The sequence below is a fragment of the Anneissia japonica genome, unplaced genomic scaffold, assembly GCF_011630105.1.
Source record: "Anneissia japonica isolate Jap-2015-1 unplaced genomic scaffold, ASM1163010v1 scaffold287945_len1679841_cov205, whole genome shotgun sequence".
Classification (NCBI taxonomy): domain Eukaryota; kingdom Metazoa; phylum Echinodermata; class Crinoidea; order Comatulida; family Comatulidae; genus Anneissia; species Anneissia japonica.
This window is the reverse complement of record NW_022753015.1, coordinates 569182-589026: the sequence shown is the minus strand read 5'-3', so window position 1 is coordinate 589026 and position 19845 is coordinate 569182. Positions and strand designations below refer to the sequence as shown.

At 34.3% G+C, this 19845-nt stretch overlaps 1 protein-coding gene and 1 long non-coding RNA gene across 5 annotated transcripts in view; both read right to left on the bottom strand.

The window, feature by feature from the left end:
• Window positions 1-394: 394 nt before the first annotated feature.
• On the bottom strand, window positions 395-12250 carry LOC117122647 (sclerostin domain-containing protein 1-like). Its single transcript, XM_033268326.1, has 2 exons — window positions 11738-12250; window positions 395-4001 (listed from the first exon to the last, which is right to left on the bottom strand). The coding sequence occupies exons 1-2, from the start codon at window positions 12048-12050 to the stop codon at window positions 3619-3621; spliced, it is 696 nt and encodes a 231-aa protein (XP_033124217.1). The 5' UTR covers window positions 12051-12250; the 3' UTR covers window positions 395-3618.
• Window positions 12251-13902: 1652 nt separating this feature from the next.
• The window catches only part of LOC117122673, a 21606-nt gene continuing 15663 nt past the window's right edge, over window positions 13903-19845 (bottom strand). Inside the window, exons 1-3 of one of the 4 annotated variants that reach the window (XR_004447732.1) lie at window positions 16075-16141; window positions 15010-15304; window positions 13903-14354 (exon numbers count right to left, since the gene is read on the bottom strand). This is a non-coding gene — a long non-coding RNA (uncharacterized LOC117122673). Of the gene's footprint in view, window positions 14355-15009; window positions 15305-15420; window positions 15597-15829; window positions 15998-16074; window positions 16142-19845 lie in introns of those variants that run through there. The other 3 variants (XR_004447730.1, XR_004447731.1, XR_004447733.1) reach the window with 3 other exon arrangements.

Genomic DNA, 19845 nt, shown 5'->3' with positions numbered 1-19845 from the left:
CCGTATGCAATAGTTACGGTAGCTATTTTAGAAAATTTGGTTAAGGTTGGCTTAGAATTATGGCCGTTGTATGGTTCCTTAAATTATGCCTACCATTATCGTTGCTACCATCGTCGTAGTACTATTATTAAAACAATTTCAGCACCATCATTACTGAAATATCTAATCCATTATATTCTTTCAAATAATATCCGTTTTCATCAATTCTTGTCCATCATTACATGAGTTTTTTTTTATTGCAACTTCTATCATGCAATGATTGGCATCAAGTAACACCAACTGAACACTGGTTACTCTTGTCAATCTTGCTCAAATTGCAAACCAAATATAAGGAACAAGAGACGCACTACAATAATCGATCACTTGAGTACAACAGTAAAACGTACAGGCATAGTGTTTCTTTCTTCGTTTTGGTTTATTCTGTAAACATCTCCGAAATACAGTTACATTTAAATATTTTTACAACTTTTATACACCAGATTTATACACCGCTTCGGGATCACTTTTTAAAGCAATCGAATTTCTCGAATGCCTATTCCTTTGAATATTTTCAGCAGTTTTGTAGCAGTCACGTGTTAATTCTATATAAAGCAATAATACCATAAATAATAACCTTATATTTTTTATAAGAATGTTGAACGTTTAATACATAATTTAATATCAATATATGCTAGATAGATTAAACTTTTTCTATTTAATGGAATGACTTCGTAATGACTTATAAATAAAATGGTAAAATGTATGTTCTTTTAAACGAAGTTCCTACCAGTAACATTAAGGACAAAAATAAATCAAATAATTGATAGGCCTACTGAGTTACATTCTCATAAATGTATTGCTGTCAATGACATAGGCCTACATCGGAACTAGTCCGAACCACTGAACACGTTTCAATATATATTCTGTATAAAGGGTATTTTGCAAATAAAATCAGTGCAGTTAAACATATAGTCCTATAGGTTATGTTTGGACCTTACAAAAATTTAATAGAAGCGGATTTGGAAGAATTACTTATGACAACGGTCCATCAGTGGCGTATCTAAGAGTCTTGGAATAGGGGACTGATGCGAGATGTAAAGTGGGGGGAAGCTAGCTTGGAAAAAAAATAAGGTGATTTTTAACTACAGGTACTTGAGCGTGAATTTTTTTTATGGGGTGGGGGAGACTGGAGAAAGCACGTATTTTTTTGCGGAGATGCTCCCCATCCCCCGCGCACCCTAGATACGTCACTGCTGTCCATTAGTGGAATATACCTTTTTTTGATAAGATGAAATTGTTCAACTATATAAACAGAAATGTAAAAACTACGGTAATCAAAACATTCTGAATAAAAACATCAACGTCAAGTAATATACAGCTTTCTGTAATACAGGAAAACCATTTAGGTGATTCATTCTTTATCAGGTCAATTAAATATATGGTTTCAGGAAAGACAGTGTTTATTATTTCATTAATGTGCAATAGAATATCAACTACAATCAACATAAATCTCCCCTAGAACTTTTAGGTTTTTTTTTTATTTATTTATAAATATAACTTTTCATAAAACAAATACATACCGTATTTATATTTGTGAAGTATAAACAGGGACAAATTTTCAAAACAAATACGAATTTGTTCTAACAAACATCGTTTAAGATAAATCCTGTGCCAAGAAACATGTTATACGGTAACAAATTTAAGTCATATACAGTACCGTACTGTATATGGTTTTTAACTTAACCTAAACATTCTGCTAGTATACGTCTATCTAAATTTAAAAGGAAAATTTCTGTTACTTATTGTGGTTTTCATAACTTATACTTTCGTGTTTATTTCAAATGGGTAAAAAGTATTTCAGACCACAATAATGTTTTAAGTCTCAAAAGAAAGAACATATTTGCTAGGTTTTCTAAGTACTTTCTTAGTTACGGATAGCTGTTTGCCAAACGGAGCTTTGCATATCATTCGATATAGTCTTTAAGACAGTTCGATTGTACATTAATAAACCCCTAAGGTACAGCCTTCGGGGATTTTAAAGGAGTTCATTGCCCATAATAATAGCATGCTTGACTATGAAAGGCTCCCGGTCGTCCACCCAATGGAGGGTCTATCTCTCATATGCCCCACTAGTTTACTACAATATGAATGCATGTTAATTACAAACATACATTTACATTTTGGTAAAATAATTCCAGCCACTCAACAATCTACGTACTGAACTAGGCTCCTCAATTCATAGACTAGATAAATAGGCCTATGGCCTAATAAGTACAAATAAACCTTCCATATTTGTTGTGACCAATGTTACCATTTTAAAGGGCGAAACTTCGAAACAATTATTCTTTAAATAAAAAAAAAACATGCTTCATTTTAAATTGTTCATCTAACGTTCTTATAAAGTTATTTATAGACATTATGGTAAATTAAACATTGAGTTGTTTAGCAGTTTCATTCCTAAATTGAGGATTTAAATATTCAAATAAATTTATTTTTTCACTATTCTTGTGGAAAATGCTTAATACAACAATAATATGGAAGATATATTACCTAGCTGTTGGATAATCATATGATAAGATATGAATGTTTATTGAATGATTTATCGAATAATCACGAAATTTTATCAATTAGGACACACTAATGATTTTTAAAGATCATTAATTTACATTCCCGTATTTAATATCAACTTATATAACGTTCTCCGGACATTACTACAACGTTTGCCAACTTTTCACGTGAGCCGTAAGATCGAAGCCCACACCTCTAGTAGAGAATTTTAATTAAGCATGGTTTCCTTAAAATCGCTACACTACCGCTACTGTTTTTTTTAACTGCAATCATTGCACTAGGTAGCAGTCCCTGACGCAATCGGGAAGGGTCCTCGATACGACCAACCAATCACCGAAAGGTGTCGGCGATAGCGTGTAGGGATTGTATGGAAACCCAACTTTAGGTACCATAAAAGAACTGGTTACTGAGAATTTACGTCATTAACAACATTTTTAAATATGCACGGTGCTAGTAAACTTGAAGAACAATAATACTGCTTTCATATAAACTATTCAACGAAAATAATACAATATATTGTAATGAATACAGTGAACATGCCTGTTTGGGATTCCAATGTGGCAATAAAGAATACAATATCATAAATTTATACATGTTTTCATAATTTACAATGTTTCTCAAACGAAACAATACTTTACACTAACTCCAGTATGATACAAGTGAGCGAAGTCAAGCAGGTGTTAAGATCGTACTCCTGGATTATTCTAGACGATCGAGACGAGTTTCATACTCGTAATTTGTCTCGGCTTCTGTACGCAATATATCGTCAATTGTTTTCAACAGTTACAAGACGTATGAAACAATCATTTGTTTTACTGTTTCCTTTTTTCTCATTCATCTTCTGGTTTTTAAACGAACACTAGTTTCAAATTGTCCATATATGACAAATTCCTTAATGAGGACAGTAAACATTCGACAACACAGACCTGGTTGCACTGTGGTTAAAATCTTTACAGTTATGCTTCCCGATTTTAACTCTGCATGCGAAGGCAGAAAGAGTGTGCTTTTGGATTTACGTTGTTCACCATTTTAGCACTATTCAAAGGAACATGGGGCGACACCTGCTTCGAATCAGTTTTCTTTCTGTCGATTTTTCCTGCGCTCTGATCGACTAGCGTCATGCTCATTGATAATGTCTAAACGTGACTCGTTGTGTTTTTTATTGTATTTCTTGCACTTACAACTTCGAACAGTTCGAATTCTATACGTTCGCCTCTCCCCATTCTCACAACGAAGGTGGACCCGTTTATGGCGAACAATGTCATTGACGCATCGCCATTCTTTTGTCTTTTCCGTACTCCAGACCTTTACGTATTCTGCGTACCATGGTAAGTTCCGTACGGGTAAGCATTCACCGGCACAAACCACTTCCGTAATCGGTTTCATACTTGTGCAGAACCCGTCGGATATATACCGTTTTGATCTCAATTCGGTACAACCGAGCTGTACATCATCTGCAAGATAAAACGTAAACAATGAAGTCAGACTAATCACTGAAATCATACCACAAGATAAGCGTGACACTGTGATTGGGGTAAATTCAATATTAATAAGTGCGTAGACATGTCATGTAGACATGTGATATTTATTTTGTTTCATAAGTTATGAAGCATTTAGGATATGGAATTTTGAATGGATCTCATTAGAACACCAAATGACAATTGTATTTATATATCAAAGGAAGCGTAAGTTGGCGTAGCTTCAAAACTTCTCTCTCGGTTAAATCACTGCAAACAAACTCAGTAAATTTAGGTACCATTGATGGGTTAAATACATTGATAAGTAAACTGAAAGCACTTCCTGGTTCAAATGAAATTGGCAACTTGTCAACAATTTGTCTTGACCTTGTCACATTAATAATCCTTTACTAAACTATTTCGATGAACCGCGAAAAGATTTAACTAACCGAAATAAATTATTGCTAATGGGCCTATGCCTATTAAATAAAAGAAACAAAAATTATAATAGGCATATTGCATTATGGGATAGGCCTATCATGTTATCACAACTCAAATGCAAAGCATTATGGGGTATCTTATTCATCGAAACTTCGATGGCAAAGAATTATGAAATATGGTACTGTACTTTATCACAACTGAGTTGGCAATAATTTTGTGGGATATCATGTCAATCGCTTGTCAATGAATATCATACTTATTACACTTCATGTGGCTACGTTTTATAATCATTAATGCATGCGTTGAATCACATTTTGATGTTTATTAGAATCTGTCACAAACGGGGGCCGATCCGGAGAAAAATCTGGGTAGGGGTCATGTGCCGTGCGAGTACGAGTATACAAAAATTACAACTTTCATAGCAGTATCACGCAGCGCTTCCAATAACATTTTCTTTTCTTTCCCTCTCCTCTTTTTTGGAAGGGTGGGCAGGGGTAGACAAAACCGTTTAGAGTGTAATATTCTTATAACATTGGAATTTGGCTCATCGAGACGTAGATAAACTAGGTCTAACTTCTTCAACATTTTTCATTTTACTTATTTTATTGCAACTTTATTTCAATGGGTAACCCTTCAGAACCCGTTGGCCAGCTAATATTTAGAGGCCCTCTTTAAAATGACAACCAATATAAAACTATAGGTACTTAATCTACAAATGCAATATTATAAGACCTACTATAATTTTAAACATACAAAGTTCAAAGATCAATTAGGCCTAAATGAAAAATGAAATATAGCCTAGGCCTATTTTTATAGAACTTTTTCTCATCGAGTCCGAAATCGTTGAACAGATCTCATTTATAATTAATAATTAGGACCTAATAAAACTCGTTGCGACAATTTAGTAGCGGGAGTTTTCCTACCCATGAACAACATGCCAACCGATATTTAATTAACGAATTTTTTAATGCAATAAAGAATATCTGGAAGGTTCTCATGGTTTCTGAGCTACTGATTTATGAGAACTGTCTGCATTTAGTTCTGGCATTATTTTCCAATACAGAAGTATAAATAGTGGTTTAGCAATGGAGTCCTCATGACGTAACTATTACAGAGTTTTCTTTCAACCAGGATAGAGGTACAACTTGACATCCCTGGAGCTCGGCGTGTCCTTCGTGTGACGTTACATGAAAGAAAACTAACAAAAAAGTTGATCTTAGTTAAGCAGTCTCTGTTTTTCGTTCAATACCGGGATATGGAATAAAACCTGAATAATAACAGAAGATCAGCACACACTGTCGAACCGCTTACAATGTTTAAAAAATCACGGATGGAAAAAAAACCGGCGTGTATGTACAGAATGGATCAGTTGCGGTTGAATGGCCGCCTTTGTGCATCAAGAGGAATGAAAGACACAGAAATGGCTATGAATATCTCTTTGAATACGCCTTTCTGTTTGGTCACGTGATTGCTAAGTACTTACTTAGCGGCCCGGGGCAAAATACAATGACACAATAGCCGGGTCACAGAATAATGGATCGATTATAGTGGTCCCTTTCTTTCATTCTTTTATTTGGTTTGAATATGATCCTGCGAATAGCATGTAACCTTCGCATACAAGCATACTATAAAGATTGCACGTTCAGCACTAGTAAAAAAAACGTATGTTATTATAGTTTAGACATTTTTTAATATAAACTTATGGTACAATTCTTCAGTAACTCATTTCAAGATCACTATTCAAAATATGTCCTACTTAAATTGACCTAGATTTCGCCGTTTAAAGTTCACATCTCGAGTTAAATTATTTTTCATCTGATGAGGAAATAACCATTCAGCATCACGGGAACCCATATAGTGGGGGTTTCTTTCCGCGTAACACCATTCGTTTCATTGTTGTCTACTGTAGCTACTATCTTAATAATAGTCATCGTAAACAATTACACAAAAACCCATTTTCCCCCTAATCTTCTTGTTAATGAACCTCTTTGGAAGTCAGTGAAAGTGATATTCAGATTGAAAAAAAAATGTATTTCAATGTAAATGCCCATGCATATTTGAATAAGGTCCAAATTATCTTGCTCCATTATACTTAACAATACCGTCCAGCCTACAAGAAAACCAGGCCCTGGATAGATGGAATGATACCACATATAGACAAGAATGCCTATAGAATGACGGTATACCGCTTATAAACCATGTAATTAACACGAACGGATACTAAACTAACGAGGTGTATTATATGTAAAAAATGTTGTGACCGAATCACATTTTGATACTTATATAAGTATTGTATAAGTCGACCTATTATTATATCCAGGTACGCGTTCTGTTACCTTGTCATAAGCCTATAACCATAATATGAAGGTAATAAATCAAGAAATACACGTGTTTAAAACTTCAAGCAATGGACTTCTGATTGCGTATTGTTGATGGAAGAATTGTTCTTTTCTGAATGACAATCGCCACGGTTCAGCCAATGAAGGATTAATTTAAATCTTAAAAATCAGTGAAGAAAATGGAGGAAAAACAAAACGGCCACATGCGCATGGTTCGCAACCTTGCTAAACTGTTCAATCGCAGTATAAGCTTTAGTTTTAGATATTCAGGTTAAAATGTGGTAAATGTAACCCTGGTGGTCATTTTCTCCTTTAAATAATATAAATTTCTTTGTAAAACCCATTGCTGTCATAACAATAGGGAATTCTACTTAGTCAATTACTCAAGTCGCGTGCCTGTGTAAGCTGGGTCATCGCGTCGTCTTAAATCTTCTTAAATATCGTAAAGAAAAAACCTCGAAAATAAATCTCTGATAGAATACTGCAAGCAGATCCACCAGTCATCCAAAACCAATGGTTTCCAAAGCTCATGGCAAAGCTAAACTTAGTTATTCTCTGAGCTCTTGTAAAATACTAAAGATACATTTTTTGAGTCGGATAAATTGAATGTTGTCATAATCTTGTTCATGGAGAAGCGGTAGCTTTTCTCCCTCTGTTTCGAGGCAGCGTCACGGTCTGTGCAGCGCATGCTGGAAACTACCGGAGCCCAGCTTGTTGTGACAGTGATGCTGTGTTCGTTATCGGGGCCAGTAAGCCTACTAATTTTGAAAGATTAGTTTTTAAAATTAATAATTAAATAAATTAAATTTCAAGTTTTGGATAGTTTAAACTTTTGAAGTGCAGTTATGTCGATGCGCCATTATTATTATTATTATTATTATTATTATTATTATTATTATTATTATTATTATTATTATTATTATTATTATTATTATTATTACTATTATTATTATTATTATTATTATTATTATTATAAAAAAATAGGCCTATATTCCATTGGCATAACACCTATGGGCAAATTCCCGGGCCCCCAATCCAAAGAAGCCACGGAGCACCCCTCTCCCTTACACACAGTATTCTAATACAGAGCCTTGACCAAGGAGTTGTTACTCAGCTCCTTTGACATAATGGTCCAGTAAAAAGGCATTCACATTTAGCAAATTATGAAAATGGAATTCCTGGATTTACACTTTCACGAATGTGCCGTATGTGTACTCCCACGACAACTCTTCATACACTACAATGACACTTTGTAATCGAATATGAAGTGTACAATTTTAGTCCGTTAACACTAAAGAGGATGAGCACTTTCTCGCTTTGCATTTCGCTTGTGTCCTTGAGCAAGGCACTTTATCTGCATGGCTTCTCTCCACCCAGGAGCGCCATCCCCATGAAAGAGCACACAAAAAATGTCAGTTTGTGTCATTTTGAGATCAATAAAGTTTATCTTTTTCACAAAAGAGTACTGTACTTATGCCTACACTTTCAACTTTCCCCCCCTCTCTCTCTCTTAAAGCATAGGCCTATGTTTTGTACCCTTTGAAAATGTTGACAGTGGATAACCCATAAATAATCCCATTTTGGCCTAAGTAATATTAGCATTAATATCTTAATCTGAAATAGTATTATTTTAAATCTCACTAGACACTACAATCCTAACGTTTATATTGGCCTAAATATATCCTCTACCCATTTGTTCTTCATTGGTTATCAATGCACAGGCCTATACAATACTGTTATTGTTATTTTTTATTTTTGTTGTAATATGTTTAAGATTTTACAGTAATTACTACATTATTAATTTTGTTGAACTGTTATTTTTAGTAACACTTAAAAAATATGTATATCCTTATAGGCCTCTGTATGGAAACACAGACAATAATGTTATATTTTTAGAAACATTCATGATAAAGTCAGAGGTTACAGTGAATACAGTATGCCATGGAGGTTGACAAAGGGCCAGACCACAGGACCGACCGATAAATCAGGCGTTTTAACCGCGGTCCAATGACTCACTGATTTGGTTAAGCTATAAAATCACAAAATGTGCTACAATATGGAATCTCCTGTACATCCGCCCTGTATGCCTAACCAAGGAGGTTAAAATTGGTTAACTAACGTTTTTGTGAATATTATTCTGTTGAATAATTATTTTTTTTTTTTTTGCGGAAAGACAACTGCCTAAATGTCAAGGGCTTTTAAGCGTACTTCCCCTCTTGTCTTTCCCTTCCTCGTCTTGAACGAAAGAGAATAAAAACAAGAATATCTGCCGAGATCCTGTTTCAATATTAAATGTAAAATTATAATTTATACAGTGCTTTTTATATTGTTACCTTGTGTAAATTCTTGTGAAAGTATCTCTGACACATTGTGAAGCTAAGCTGCTGTCTGTGTCCTTACTGCATTATTATTTTTTTTTTTCGCAGAAAAAAGAACGATAAGGTTGCGAGAATTACGAATCTCTTCACTGTTTCCTTCTTTAAGGGCCTCATAGTTTTTTGTCATTGATAAGTTCAAAATAGTTATTACGTATCCGGAAGATTACTAAACTAATTCTTCCTTGTCTTGTCTGGTCTTATCAGATCCTGCATAGATATTAAATGTTTTCAAATATTCATAATTCACACTATAGACAGGCCTCACAGCGTAGGCTATTGTGTTTTGAATAAGAGATTTCTCTGGATTAAATAGGGTTAGGCTTATTTCAGAATGTCTTACTACGATGATGACAATGGGACGTAATAACCCTGGATGCTACGCTTAGGTAGAAATGAGCAGATACATGGATAAGAAGGCTATATGGCTAAGTACGTCCTATAGATCTCCATATTTCACAAAAAGCATTGTATTTAATAGGGCCTCGCGTTTAAAGTTGGGTCGATCTTTTGCCAATTTTATGATGGGACCTTATCCAAAATTCTTTTTTTCTGGTCTGGTGGCCATCAGGAAAGATTTGGCGAACCAAATTTGTATCGCCGGACCCAGTTTTAAAACAGGGCTCGTACACAGCAGGCACACATTGATATATCATCACACAGGGTAAATCGGAATGAACGTTATAGATAGGCCTATTCATTCTGAAGATGTGGTGACGCGCACGAATAAAACGCGTTGCACTAAAATGAAACGCATACGTCATGACGGCTGCGTTGGAATGTCTAAAGTACTACTGTCACCATAAAGCTAATTGATAACCATTTTACACTCTATCAATTTGGATTGATAGGGCTAGGCAGACCTACTTCCTCGTGCTGGGTTAATAAATGTGGTTTTCGTGAAATGCCTCGCAGTAGTTTTATATTTTTACGAACGGCAAAGGTGGAATGGGAAGTGCGGTCATCCAAGTTTGTACTTAAATGAGATTTATGTTACATTTTAGAAATGTCATATTTACGAGTACTACGACAGAAGGTAAATATAATTTGTACACAAACGAATATTCTGCGTCTGCATTGACCATTGCTAAAAATAGATATAAATGATAATTACTTGTGAAGTGCCAAAAATCTTGAGTAATAAATCGGAATATTTGAACCAAAGTAGAAAATAAAACAATGCTATATATCAAATCATAATAATTAATGAAAACATTAATAATAACAATAGCATAATACTGATATGAAGATAACGACGACGATGATATAAATAATGATGGTGATGATAATGATGATGATACATTACTGTTTCAGCCACATGGTTCTATTAAATGGAGTCGATATTTAGATATTGTACAGACCGACCTCAGTATCTTAATGATATTACTATTTTTTATATTACATTAATAATATTAATATAGTTTAAATGTTTCAGTTGCGGACCCAGAAACTCTAACAGAGGAGGGCCAGGAAGGGACTTTAACAGATGGAAGGCTAGACAACCTCAGCCCCCACCATCATGGTTGGGGATGATGAGTTCAGAAATTTATGATTAAGGCACCTTCCTCAGATGGCTTGAAATCTGTTTTCTCCATTCTTAAAACAATTTTGAAAAAATTTTGGTATGTGTGGGGGGGGGGGGGGGGGGGGGGGGGTGCTCGGCCCGGCTTTTCCACTTCTTGAATCCGCCACTGCTACAATAGATCACGAAAGCCAGGTACTGTTATAGGCTATAATTTTCAATAATTAGGTCTACCAGAGTACCAAAGTTCAATACTGTTCTATTTTTAAAGAATTCGTTGCCACATATTAATTTAAGGAATTGTATGAGTCACAAATTTGTAAGATGAGAGAAACAGAATGTTCGGTCAGACTAAAGTGGTCTTAGAATCTTTCCGCAACAGGTAGAAAAGTGCAGCGACCTCTCGGTGTGTCAATGGTAGTATCTCCACCATACAGTACCGTACAACACTCGTGTGCCTGCATAGTGCAGCATGTTTAATCTTGGTTTAACGGTCGGTCGTCTGCCGACATCACTTATATCGCATGCGTATTCGTTCATGGTCGTCTCTACCTAGGAAAGCTCAGCTAGTCACATATTATTCAGAAGCATTAGCGTTAATCACTATACGTAACCAAATCAGTGCAGCCTTTATATCGTGGATTCCATCTTCTTCAGTCTTTAGACTACTATGTCAATTTTGCCCAACAAAAGCTGCTGTGGTTGGGTTATTATCTATAGGCAGATAGGAATTGAGTATTGGAGTCCATTTGAAAAGGAAAGATCAAAAGAAGTAAAACCCAGTGGACAGTAAACGTATTCTCTCTTTTCGCACCTTTTGTTTACATAGCCTCTGGCTTCAACAGCAATAGAATAAAACCACCTTCATTAGTTAAATCTGGAGAAACCTTCATTACTTTAACCAACAAGTAAAGAAGATACTTCTTTTCGAGCTGGAGATTGTATTACAGATTTTTTTTTTTTTGTTTTTTGTTTTTTGTTATAGAATCAAAAAATGATGCAATAAAATTAGGCCTATAATAAAAACCCACGATTGATTTACAACGGTCTACTTACCTGGATTGTATAGTGAGGGGTATCCATTAGGTAAATCGGGTTTATCTTCAGTGCTCGGCTGTGTATCTGATTCTGTAGTAGGCCTTTGCTTATTTCTTCTCTTTGATTGATCTCCCCTATCCCTCCTATTTTGAGAAGGGACAGTACCGACCTCTACCTCCTCGACAAAAGGTGGAGACGTTTCTAATATTAACGCGTCCGGGTTTACAACTGCACAATCACACACAGTAAGAAATACAAATAATCCTAAAAATAAGACAATCCAAGAACCAGTCGACGTATGCATCGCACAGCTGAAACCATTCAGCTTCATTATAAACAGTATTGAATCCAAAACACCGCGAAATTTCTACATGGACGTTACTGCTGCTGTACCTACAGAATCCACAAGGTCAGTATACATTAGTTGTGTTCAAACATAAGAATAACGCTCTGTGTGTGTATATGAAAGCGCGGGAACAATGCTCCGTACGTACTCCAGAACTACATGGGACTAAGTGTTCAGCATTGAGTGGTTCACTGCCGACTAACTTCAAAAGTGGGCGGAGACTAGATCTTTCAGTCTGCTTTGCTGTTCAGCGTACTAAAGTTTTTGGGGACGGTTCAGCAGTTCACGTGATCTGCGGTTTTAATCGTTTTGTATTATTCAATAGAGTAATTTAGCAGTTTAACATTATTGCGAGCGAATAGTTGCCAGAATGGGTGGAGCCGGTGGTGCCTCCTATCCGTTTACCCTCTTAAATAAAAAAAATATCGACACAACAAATTGAGTTCAAACATCATTGAACCATGGGTTGCGGCATGCCACACGTAGAATACATTACATTCAACTACCTAATGTCGTTGTTATAATTATTATAACTATTATTATTATTATTAATAATAATAATAATAATAATAATAATAATAATAATATTATTATTATTATTATTATTGTTAATATTCTCCCAAACTAGCCTCCGCAGGCGCTTGGAGGCACTTTACACATATACCTATAGCCCCCCCTAACCAAAACTTCTGGATCCGCCCATGGATACGCCGCTGAAGCTAGGCTAAGTAATCTTCAGTATTAATTGACATAACCAAATACACCAATTATTTGCCAACATATTTATACTGATGCAGGCCTATGTCCAAATAGGAATCTTGTGACGAGGTCGAAGCATTTCCCACAGGTGTCTGGGGACTTGCTATTTTTCCATTAATTGTAAGGTAATGATAATGAGCTGGAATACGAGAAGATCAAATGTAGCACCATGGTACCCACACCAGGGGGAGCGCGCGTGTGATACGCACTGATTGAAAACCAGCTCATTAGGCAAATTGTTTTGATTATAACATTGGTCTTTCTGATGAAATTGGCTTTAATTTTCTAAAATGAAGTAACCAGAACAAAAAAAATGAACCAATGATTTATCAAGTCATGGTCGAAATCTCACCGATGCAGATGAAATGCAAATCAGTCGTACGGACTGTGCCTAGTTAGTAATAATAGGCCTATAGTATTACAGTTAATGATTAAATTATTAGAGGTAATAAAGAGTTTGGTAGTTATAAGACGCTTCTTTCCCGGGTCCAAATCTTGTGAGACTCAGTACTAGCAATCAACTCCAGGTCTTAGAATGAGACTCTTGAAGTTGTCAATAGCGCTGCGCATCACATTTTATTTAAGAGCCTCTTAATAGCAGTTGGCATGGGGCTTAGCTAGAAGGGTCACCATTTAAAAGCACATATCAAATCAAATAAAAGTTTATTTTCCTTTTGAACATAAAACAATTATTACAGAAAATTCACTTCAATGTAAACAAATACAAGAAAAAAAGTGATCAATGATAAGCAAAACGTGGGAGAATGTAACAAAAGGAAGGAGGATGAAATACACCGAAATTGGTTTTCTGATTGATCCTCCATAAGCATAACGTATAATTAAATATTAATAATGTAATTGTTGCTTTACTATAATAATAATAATAATAATAATAATAATAATAATAATAATAATAATAATAATAATAACGACAATAAAAATAACAATAATAAAAATGATATTAATATTAAATATAATAATACTGATAATAATAATAATCATAATAATAATAATAATATTAATAATAATAATAATAATGATAATGATAAAAACATTAACAATAACAACAAGAGGCATAACAATTCAACAAAAAATAAATAAATGAAAAAACAAACCGTAACAATAAAAACAATATTACAGAAACTGCAAAAGGCAATGTGATATGTAAATATAATAGAAACAGTAATGAAAAAGACAATGGCAAACAAACGTTCACTAGGCCTATACCATCCGCAGCTGTGTATTGCCGTATTTGCATTTGGGAACGCTGCTACCGAGTATGTGCGCTGACACAGAAAACATCCCAAGACTGTACCAGCAGTTCTTCAACATAACAGTCGTGCAACATAAAACATTCCACTCGGACAGTGTGTGGAACATAATCCACGCATTTGTGCAACCAACAGGTCATGATGTATCAGACACCCGATCTATCACTGCATCAACTTGCCATCTATTAATTAACGGATTGCTCACAGGCCGAATCAAGGAAGGGGGAACTCAGCTGGCCCTGTCCTATATTTTTGAAAACTAGATAAAAACAAATGGAAGAAAAAGAAAATTTCATTCAAATTTAAGTATAAGAATTCCGGCCATCTAGAAATGCATAGACATAACATTTCAACCTCAACCCCAAGCATATTTCGAATTCCTGGATCCGCCATTATTTACATTCTGTTATAAAACTTCAATAGTGTATTACTATAATAAATAGTTCTTTGGGAAAAAAAAATCCCCATCGACATTCGAACCCAAGACGAGCATCCGTAACCCTACAATACCGTTCAATAACGTATTATTATGGGCATATTTATGCCATTACAGTGATAACATTTGTCGTTCGAGTGATGAGAGGGAATCACTGAGCGACAGTCAAGTAAATATTGATAATAAATAATGACAATAATGATTATGGTAATGTTAATGATAATAATAATAAGGATAATCATAATTATAAGATGTTGATAAACTTTAATATTAATAATAATAAGACAGGCCTATAGCCAAACAGTAATATAGATAAAGATCTTTATAGCCATAACGATTATTATAACGATAATAATAATAATAATAATAATAATAATAATAATAATAATAATAGTAATAATAATAATAATAATAATAATAATAATAATAATAATAATAAAGATTGTGATGACGAGGATGATGATAATAACATACTTACAGAACAAATAGGTCTAGATAACAGTAAAGTAAGTTTGATATTAATCTAAGATATGATAGATTCGCAAGCGTTCAGTAGCATTTGTAGCCTCATTAAATACCATGTCTTTCATTATAGTACGCCTGTGTCGAACACTGCAAAATATGAGGAGAGTGTTAATTGTTCATAATTGGAAATTAGCGATTCTCGGAAGTTACAATTTGCCATTTACTGCTACCTCATTCACATAACATCCTCCTGCAGTAACACCAACCGCTGTGACAACGATCCCTCCTGACATAATGTATCCAGAAAACTATATTAAAAAAAAAAAGACATTGAATCACAAATCTCCAGTGGTCAACAAAGATCTGTATATACAGAGAGGTATACAGACGACCAACAATTCGGTTACACAGTTGGTTAACTTACAAATGAATTGGAAACAAGTCCGTAATAATAGACCTGGAAAAGCTGGTATGTATTTAGATCTAAGCCAAACTTTCAAATTTTGTTAATATCTTTTAATCGTTCTCCAAAATACTTTTATTTTGCCTTTGGCCTTTTCTAAGTTGATTAAGAAGAAAACAGGTTTTTCTTGAAAGGCTTTCTTCGTGTTGGTACATTCGTCTAGGCCAGGGTGCACAGAAATTAATCAATTACTGGACTCACTCTATATACTTAGCACAAAAACTAATGGCAAATATCTCAATCAAAAGTTTTGAAAACAGAATTTAATGCTTTTAAAAGGCTTTTTTTTTTCCTTTTTCTTTTTTCTTGTAAATATTTGGCTGTGGTATAAAATTTGAACATAAAAAAGCAGCAATTGTTTTACTATTACCTAAAAATTATAATTTCCCGTAATCTTTTACTAAGTACCCTTGAATATATAAATCGATGTATATCTCATCTGCTCCATCATCTATGTCATCGGGCTCAAAGACACACCGTTCAAAAACCCTATACACAAATCACAAATACACTTTCAACACCAACAAACACAGAAACAGCACCGTACTCTCTAAATACCGGTACGTATGGAACTTAAAAGATAGAAACACACACTACAATATCAATATCACCTACTGCACAAAAACAAAACGTTGCAAACTATGTACAACCGAAAAAATTCACATAATATATTCAGACAAACAGTCAATACTAAACAAAAGCCCAGAGCTATTGAAACTTGAAACAATTAACTCATTTGCATATCCACCTGTCATAGCCTTCATATACTGTACTCATACATTCCATGTATTTCTCACTCCTGACGATTACAGTAGCATGATACAGTCTGTAGACTGACAATATCCAGTTCTACAAGTTCTACATTTTCAATATATTATTATACATATATATATATATATGTATATATTCAAATCAAGTTGCTGCTTAGCACTGGAAACACAAATAATGTATATATATATACATATATATATATATATATATATGCAATCAGATTTTATTTTTTGATGTGTACATCCGAATATTTAACAGTCAGTGAACAACTAAAATTTCCGCTAAGATTGTAATGTCGTCATGTCGTATTTAAATTCATCCCATCCCATACCGTAATGCATCAGTTTGCCTAATGAGTCATAAGGTCTGAATGTTTCCTGTTGCTAGGCTATTGGACTCACATGATGTGACAAGTTTGATTTTCGTCTACGGTTGTACCAAGTTGCGTGGTAGAGTTCGAAGCCCTCTTTTTCCTTCCTTCCACCGGAGAAATGCTCATACTTTAAACAAGATGTGTTTCTTATTTCCGTATAGAAGGAATGGGTTACGAACAATAATGCACTTTAAATTATTTTTCCCAATTATTAGACAAATACAGTCCTCCCCTCACCATTACATTTTATGTGTGACAAATGAATGTGATATGCTCATATTTGGGCGTAATATGGCATCATCTATAATAGGCATCACATAAACTTGTCACCTAAAATTTGAAAGTGTAGAAAAAGCATTCCCATTTATCCTCACACAGTACTGATTGATATTTAAACTCCATTTCCGATTGGAGTATCAAATAATGGATTTGATATTTATCCAGTGAGAATGTTGGATAGCCTATAAATATTTGTATATTGCTAATCCAAAATCGCTAAACGGATGTTATATTTTTACATAGGGATGTGTTTTTCATAATCAGGTGTTTTTATGCAGGTTTTTTGGTCCCAAGCGTTCAATCAGCAGTAGACTGAACGGTATTGATATCAAATGTATTTCCTTCAATTAAGAATTCAACTTCTTTGGTTATTGGGAGGATTCTAAACTCATTTGGTAGATTATTATCGGATAATAATCTAATAATACACTATTTTGAGTGTAAAGGCCTTGGTGCCTAGGACAAACACATACTATTATGTAGACAAACCAAGATCAACTCTAGACAGAAAAAATACTATTTAAAAAACAAAATCACTTGGTCTGAAGTTATAGTATATGAATTTTGTGTTCATTGTGTTAATATAGCCTATTTTAAAAACTATAACGCTCATTTTGTGATTTATCCCCTATCGAAATTGCCTTATGAGAATGGAATTGCGAAGAAATAAGGGCTCGAATGGATGACAGCCACTCGAATTCGCTTGCTTAAAATAGTTCTTGTGACCGACTTGTTTGGCAACACTCGCTCCAGGAAACCTCACGTCAGTTAGCTCATAGCTAAATAAACTCTGGTAATAATTAATTACCATGACATCCGCCCGTTGACTTTGAGAAACAAAAACATCCTTTCAAATAACCACGAAATTTTTTTTGCATGTTTACCCACACACGGTTCTGGTAATCGTAACACGGTACATTATTATCAGAGCGTGAATGCCTGTAAAATATCAGGAATAGGGTTATATCACTCACTGTACATAATAACATGCCAATTTTGGTTTTCGAAAAGAAGTTGAAAATCATAAGATCGCAATGTCACCATGATTTCATACAGTGCTGCGCTTAATCAGATTTATAATTAATTACAATGGTAATAAAATAAAGGCCACTGTATTTTATTGCTTTTTTTGGTATCGAATTTAACATTTGAGAAAAAAATACATAGTTTCACGTGCTGTGTTTGAATGCTTGTCAGCAAACCATGTTTATCAAGTTTCATTTTATTTATCGACATTTCAGCATCATGAACCAGCAAGTCTTTCCGAGTGGTAATATTACATTTTATGGAATATTTTATAGTCTTTATATCTATAAAGTACTGCATGCATGTCACAACAAATAAGGGATCCATTGTGAATTGATATTACTGTATGAAATTACAGTACCTTAATCCAAAAAGTTTGATTGAAGTTAGAGGGCGCAGTTTACACCATAAACAAGTGCCATAGGCACTATAACAATATGAGGATGATTGATTTGTCTTCGTATAGAATAATTTAAACATGGAGATATTAAAATATATATCTCAATGATTATAACGTTTATGAGTGAACTGTATTGTCAATGCTATGTACGTATTATAGCCTATGTGTAAGGCCCATGCTACTTTCACAACCTACTGTATTCCGTCTAGTTGGATTAATCGTCGTACTGATTCAAATTCCAAACGACCAAATTACCAAGTTATAGGCCTATAGGTCTAATAGGTCTAGTCATTTTAAGGATAATAAACTTTATAATGACGTCTAGAATGTGGTGTGCATTATGTTGTTCGTCATCAATATTTACATCCTTCTTAAGAATGTCAATGGCTTCTTTATTTATATTTTGATGTCTAATTATTGTTTTAATGTCTAATGAGATAGCCATATTCCTTCCATTTTTCCGATTTAATTTTTAATTTCTTTCTTCTTTTAATAACTTAAAATATTCCTAGCAAAGTATCTGTTTATAGAGGACCCACCCCTCCAATGAGGTCCAAATGCAAGCGGGGCGGATCGATAATTTTCCAAAGGGAAGGGGAGGGCAGGGCAGGGTGGCACACTAAATTGGATTTTCACCTAGAATGCGACTTTTCTGGGATTCCGTGCGCAATTTATTTCTTTAAAAAATTACACAATGTAATAGTTATTGTTTAGTTGCTTGGAAATGTTTATGTTAATTTTCAAAGTCTTGGCTTACATATAGGTTTGATTGTCGTAGAGACATTACTCATGAAAGAGGGTAGCCGTGGACAGATGAAAGCAATAAATAGAAAAATCAAACACTAGAGTTTTCATATTGGGCCCGAGATTTGAACTCCGGTGACTCTGGTCTGTAACTAAATTCCCATAAAATGGTCAGGACCTGTCTAGCTATTAATCACAGAGAACGTGACAAAGGCGGCCATTTTTTCTTCTATCGCACGAAAAAGTTTACAAACAGATGGGTAGAAATTATAACGCCTACATGTGCACTTATCGGCTTTTAGGGGGTCAACTTCGTTAACATTCATCAATTCAACTTTAATGACATACGCCTACCATCTGTCTTAAAGCATTGGGTCCGAAATATCTCAGTTTCAATTCATAATAACAGAAATGTGTAAAGTGCCAATCTAAATTTAACGAATTTTAAATTTTTTAAAAGAAAATATAGCGAATTGTGAGCAGAAAGTGGCACAGAATTTTATTGAAACTAGTTATGAATATATTAATCCAATATCAATTATTTATAATATTGTTTCATTTTGTTTTAATGTGTACATTTTTTTGCCTGAATACGGTCTTATTATTTATTAGTTTTTTTTAAATTTAATTTTTGTTTTCAATTATTAGGTTGCTTCTATACCATCTACTTATTTTTTTCTTTTGTGATAAGCGTATGTTTATACTACATCGGGCTCACTGACACACCGTTCAAAACCCGATACACAAACCACAAATACACTTTTAATACCCCCAAACACAGAAACAGCACCGT

Excerpts from the sequence above, each read along its gene's own strand:
- LOC117122647 (XM_033268326.1), bottom strand. The coding sequence starts at position 12,050 with ATGAAGCTGAATGGTTTCAGCTGTGCGATGCATACGTCGACTGGTTCT. Across the intron at positions 4,002-11,737 it reads CCCCTCACTATACAATCCAG|ATGATGTACAGCTCGGTTGT; the intron begins GTAAGTAGACCG and ends TTTATCTTGCAG.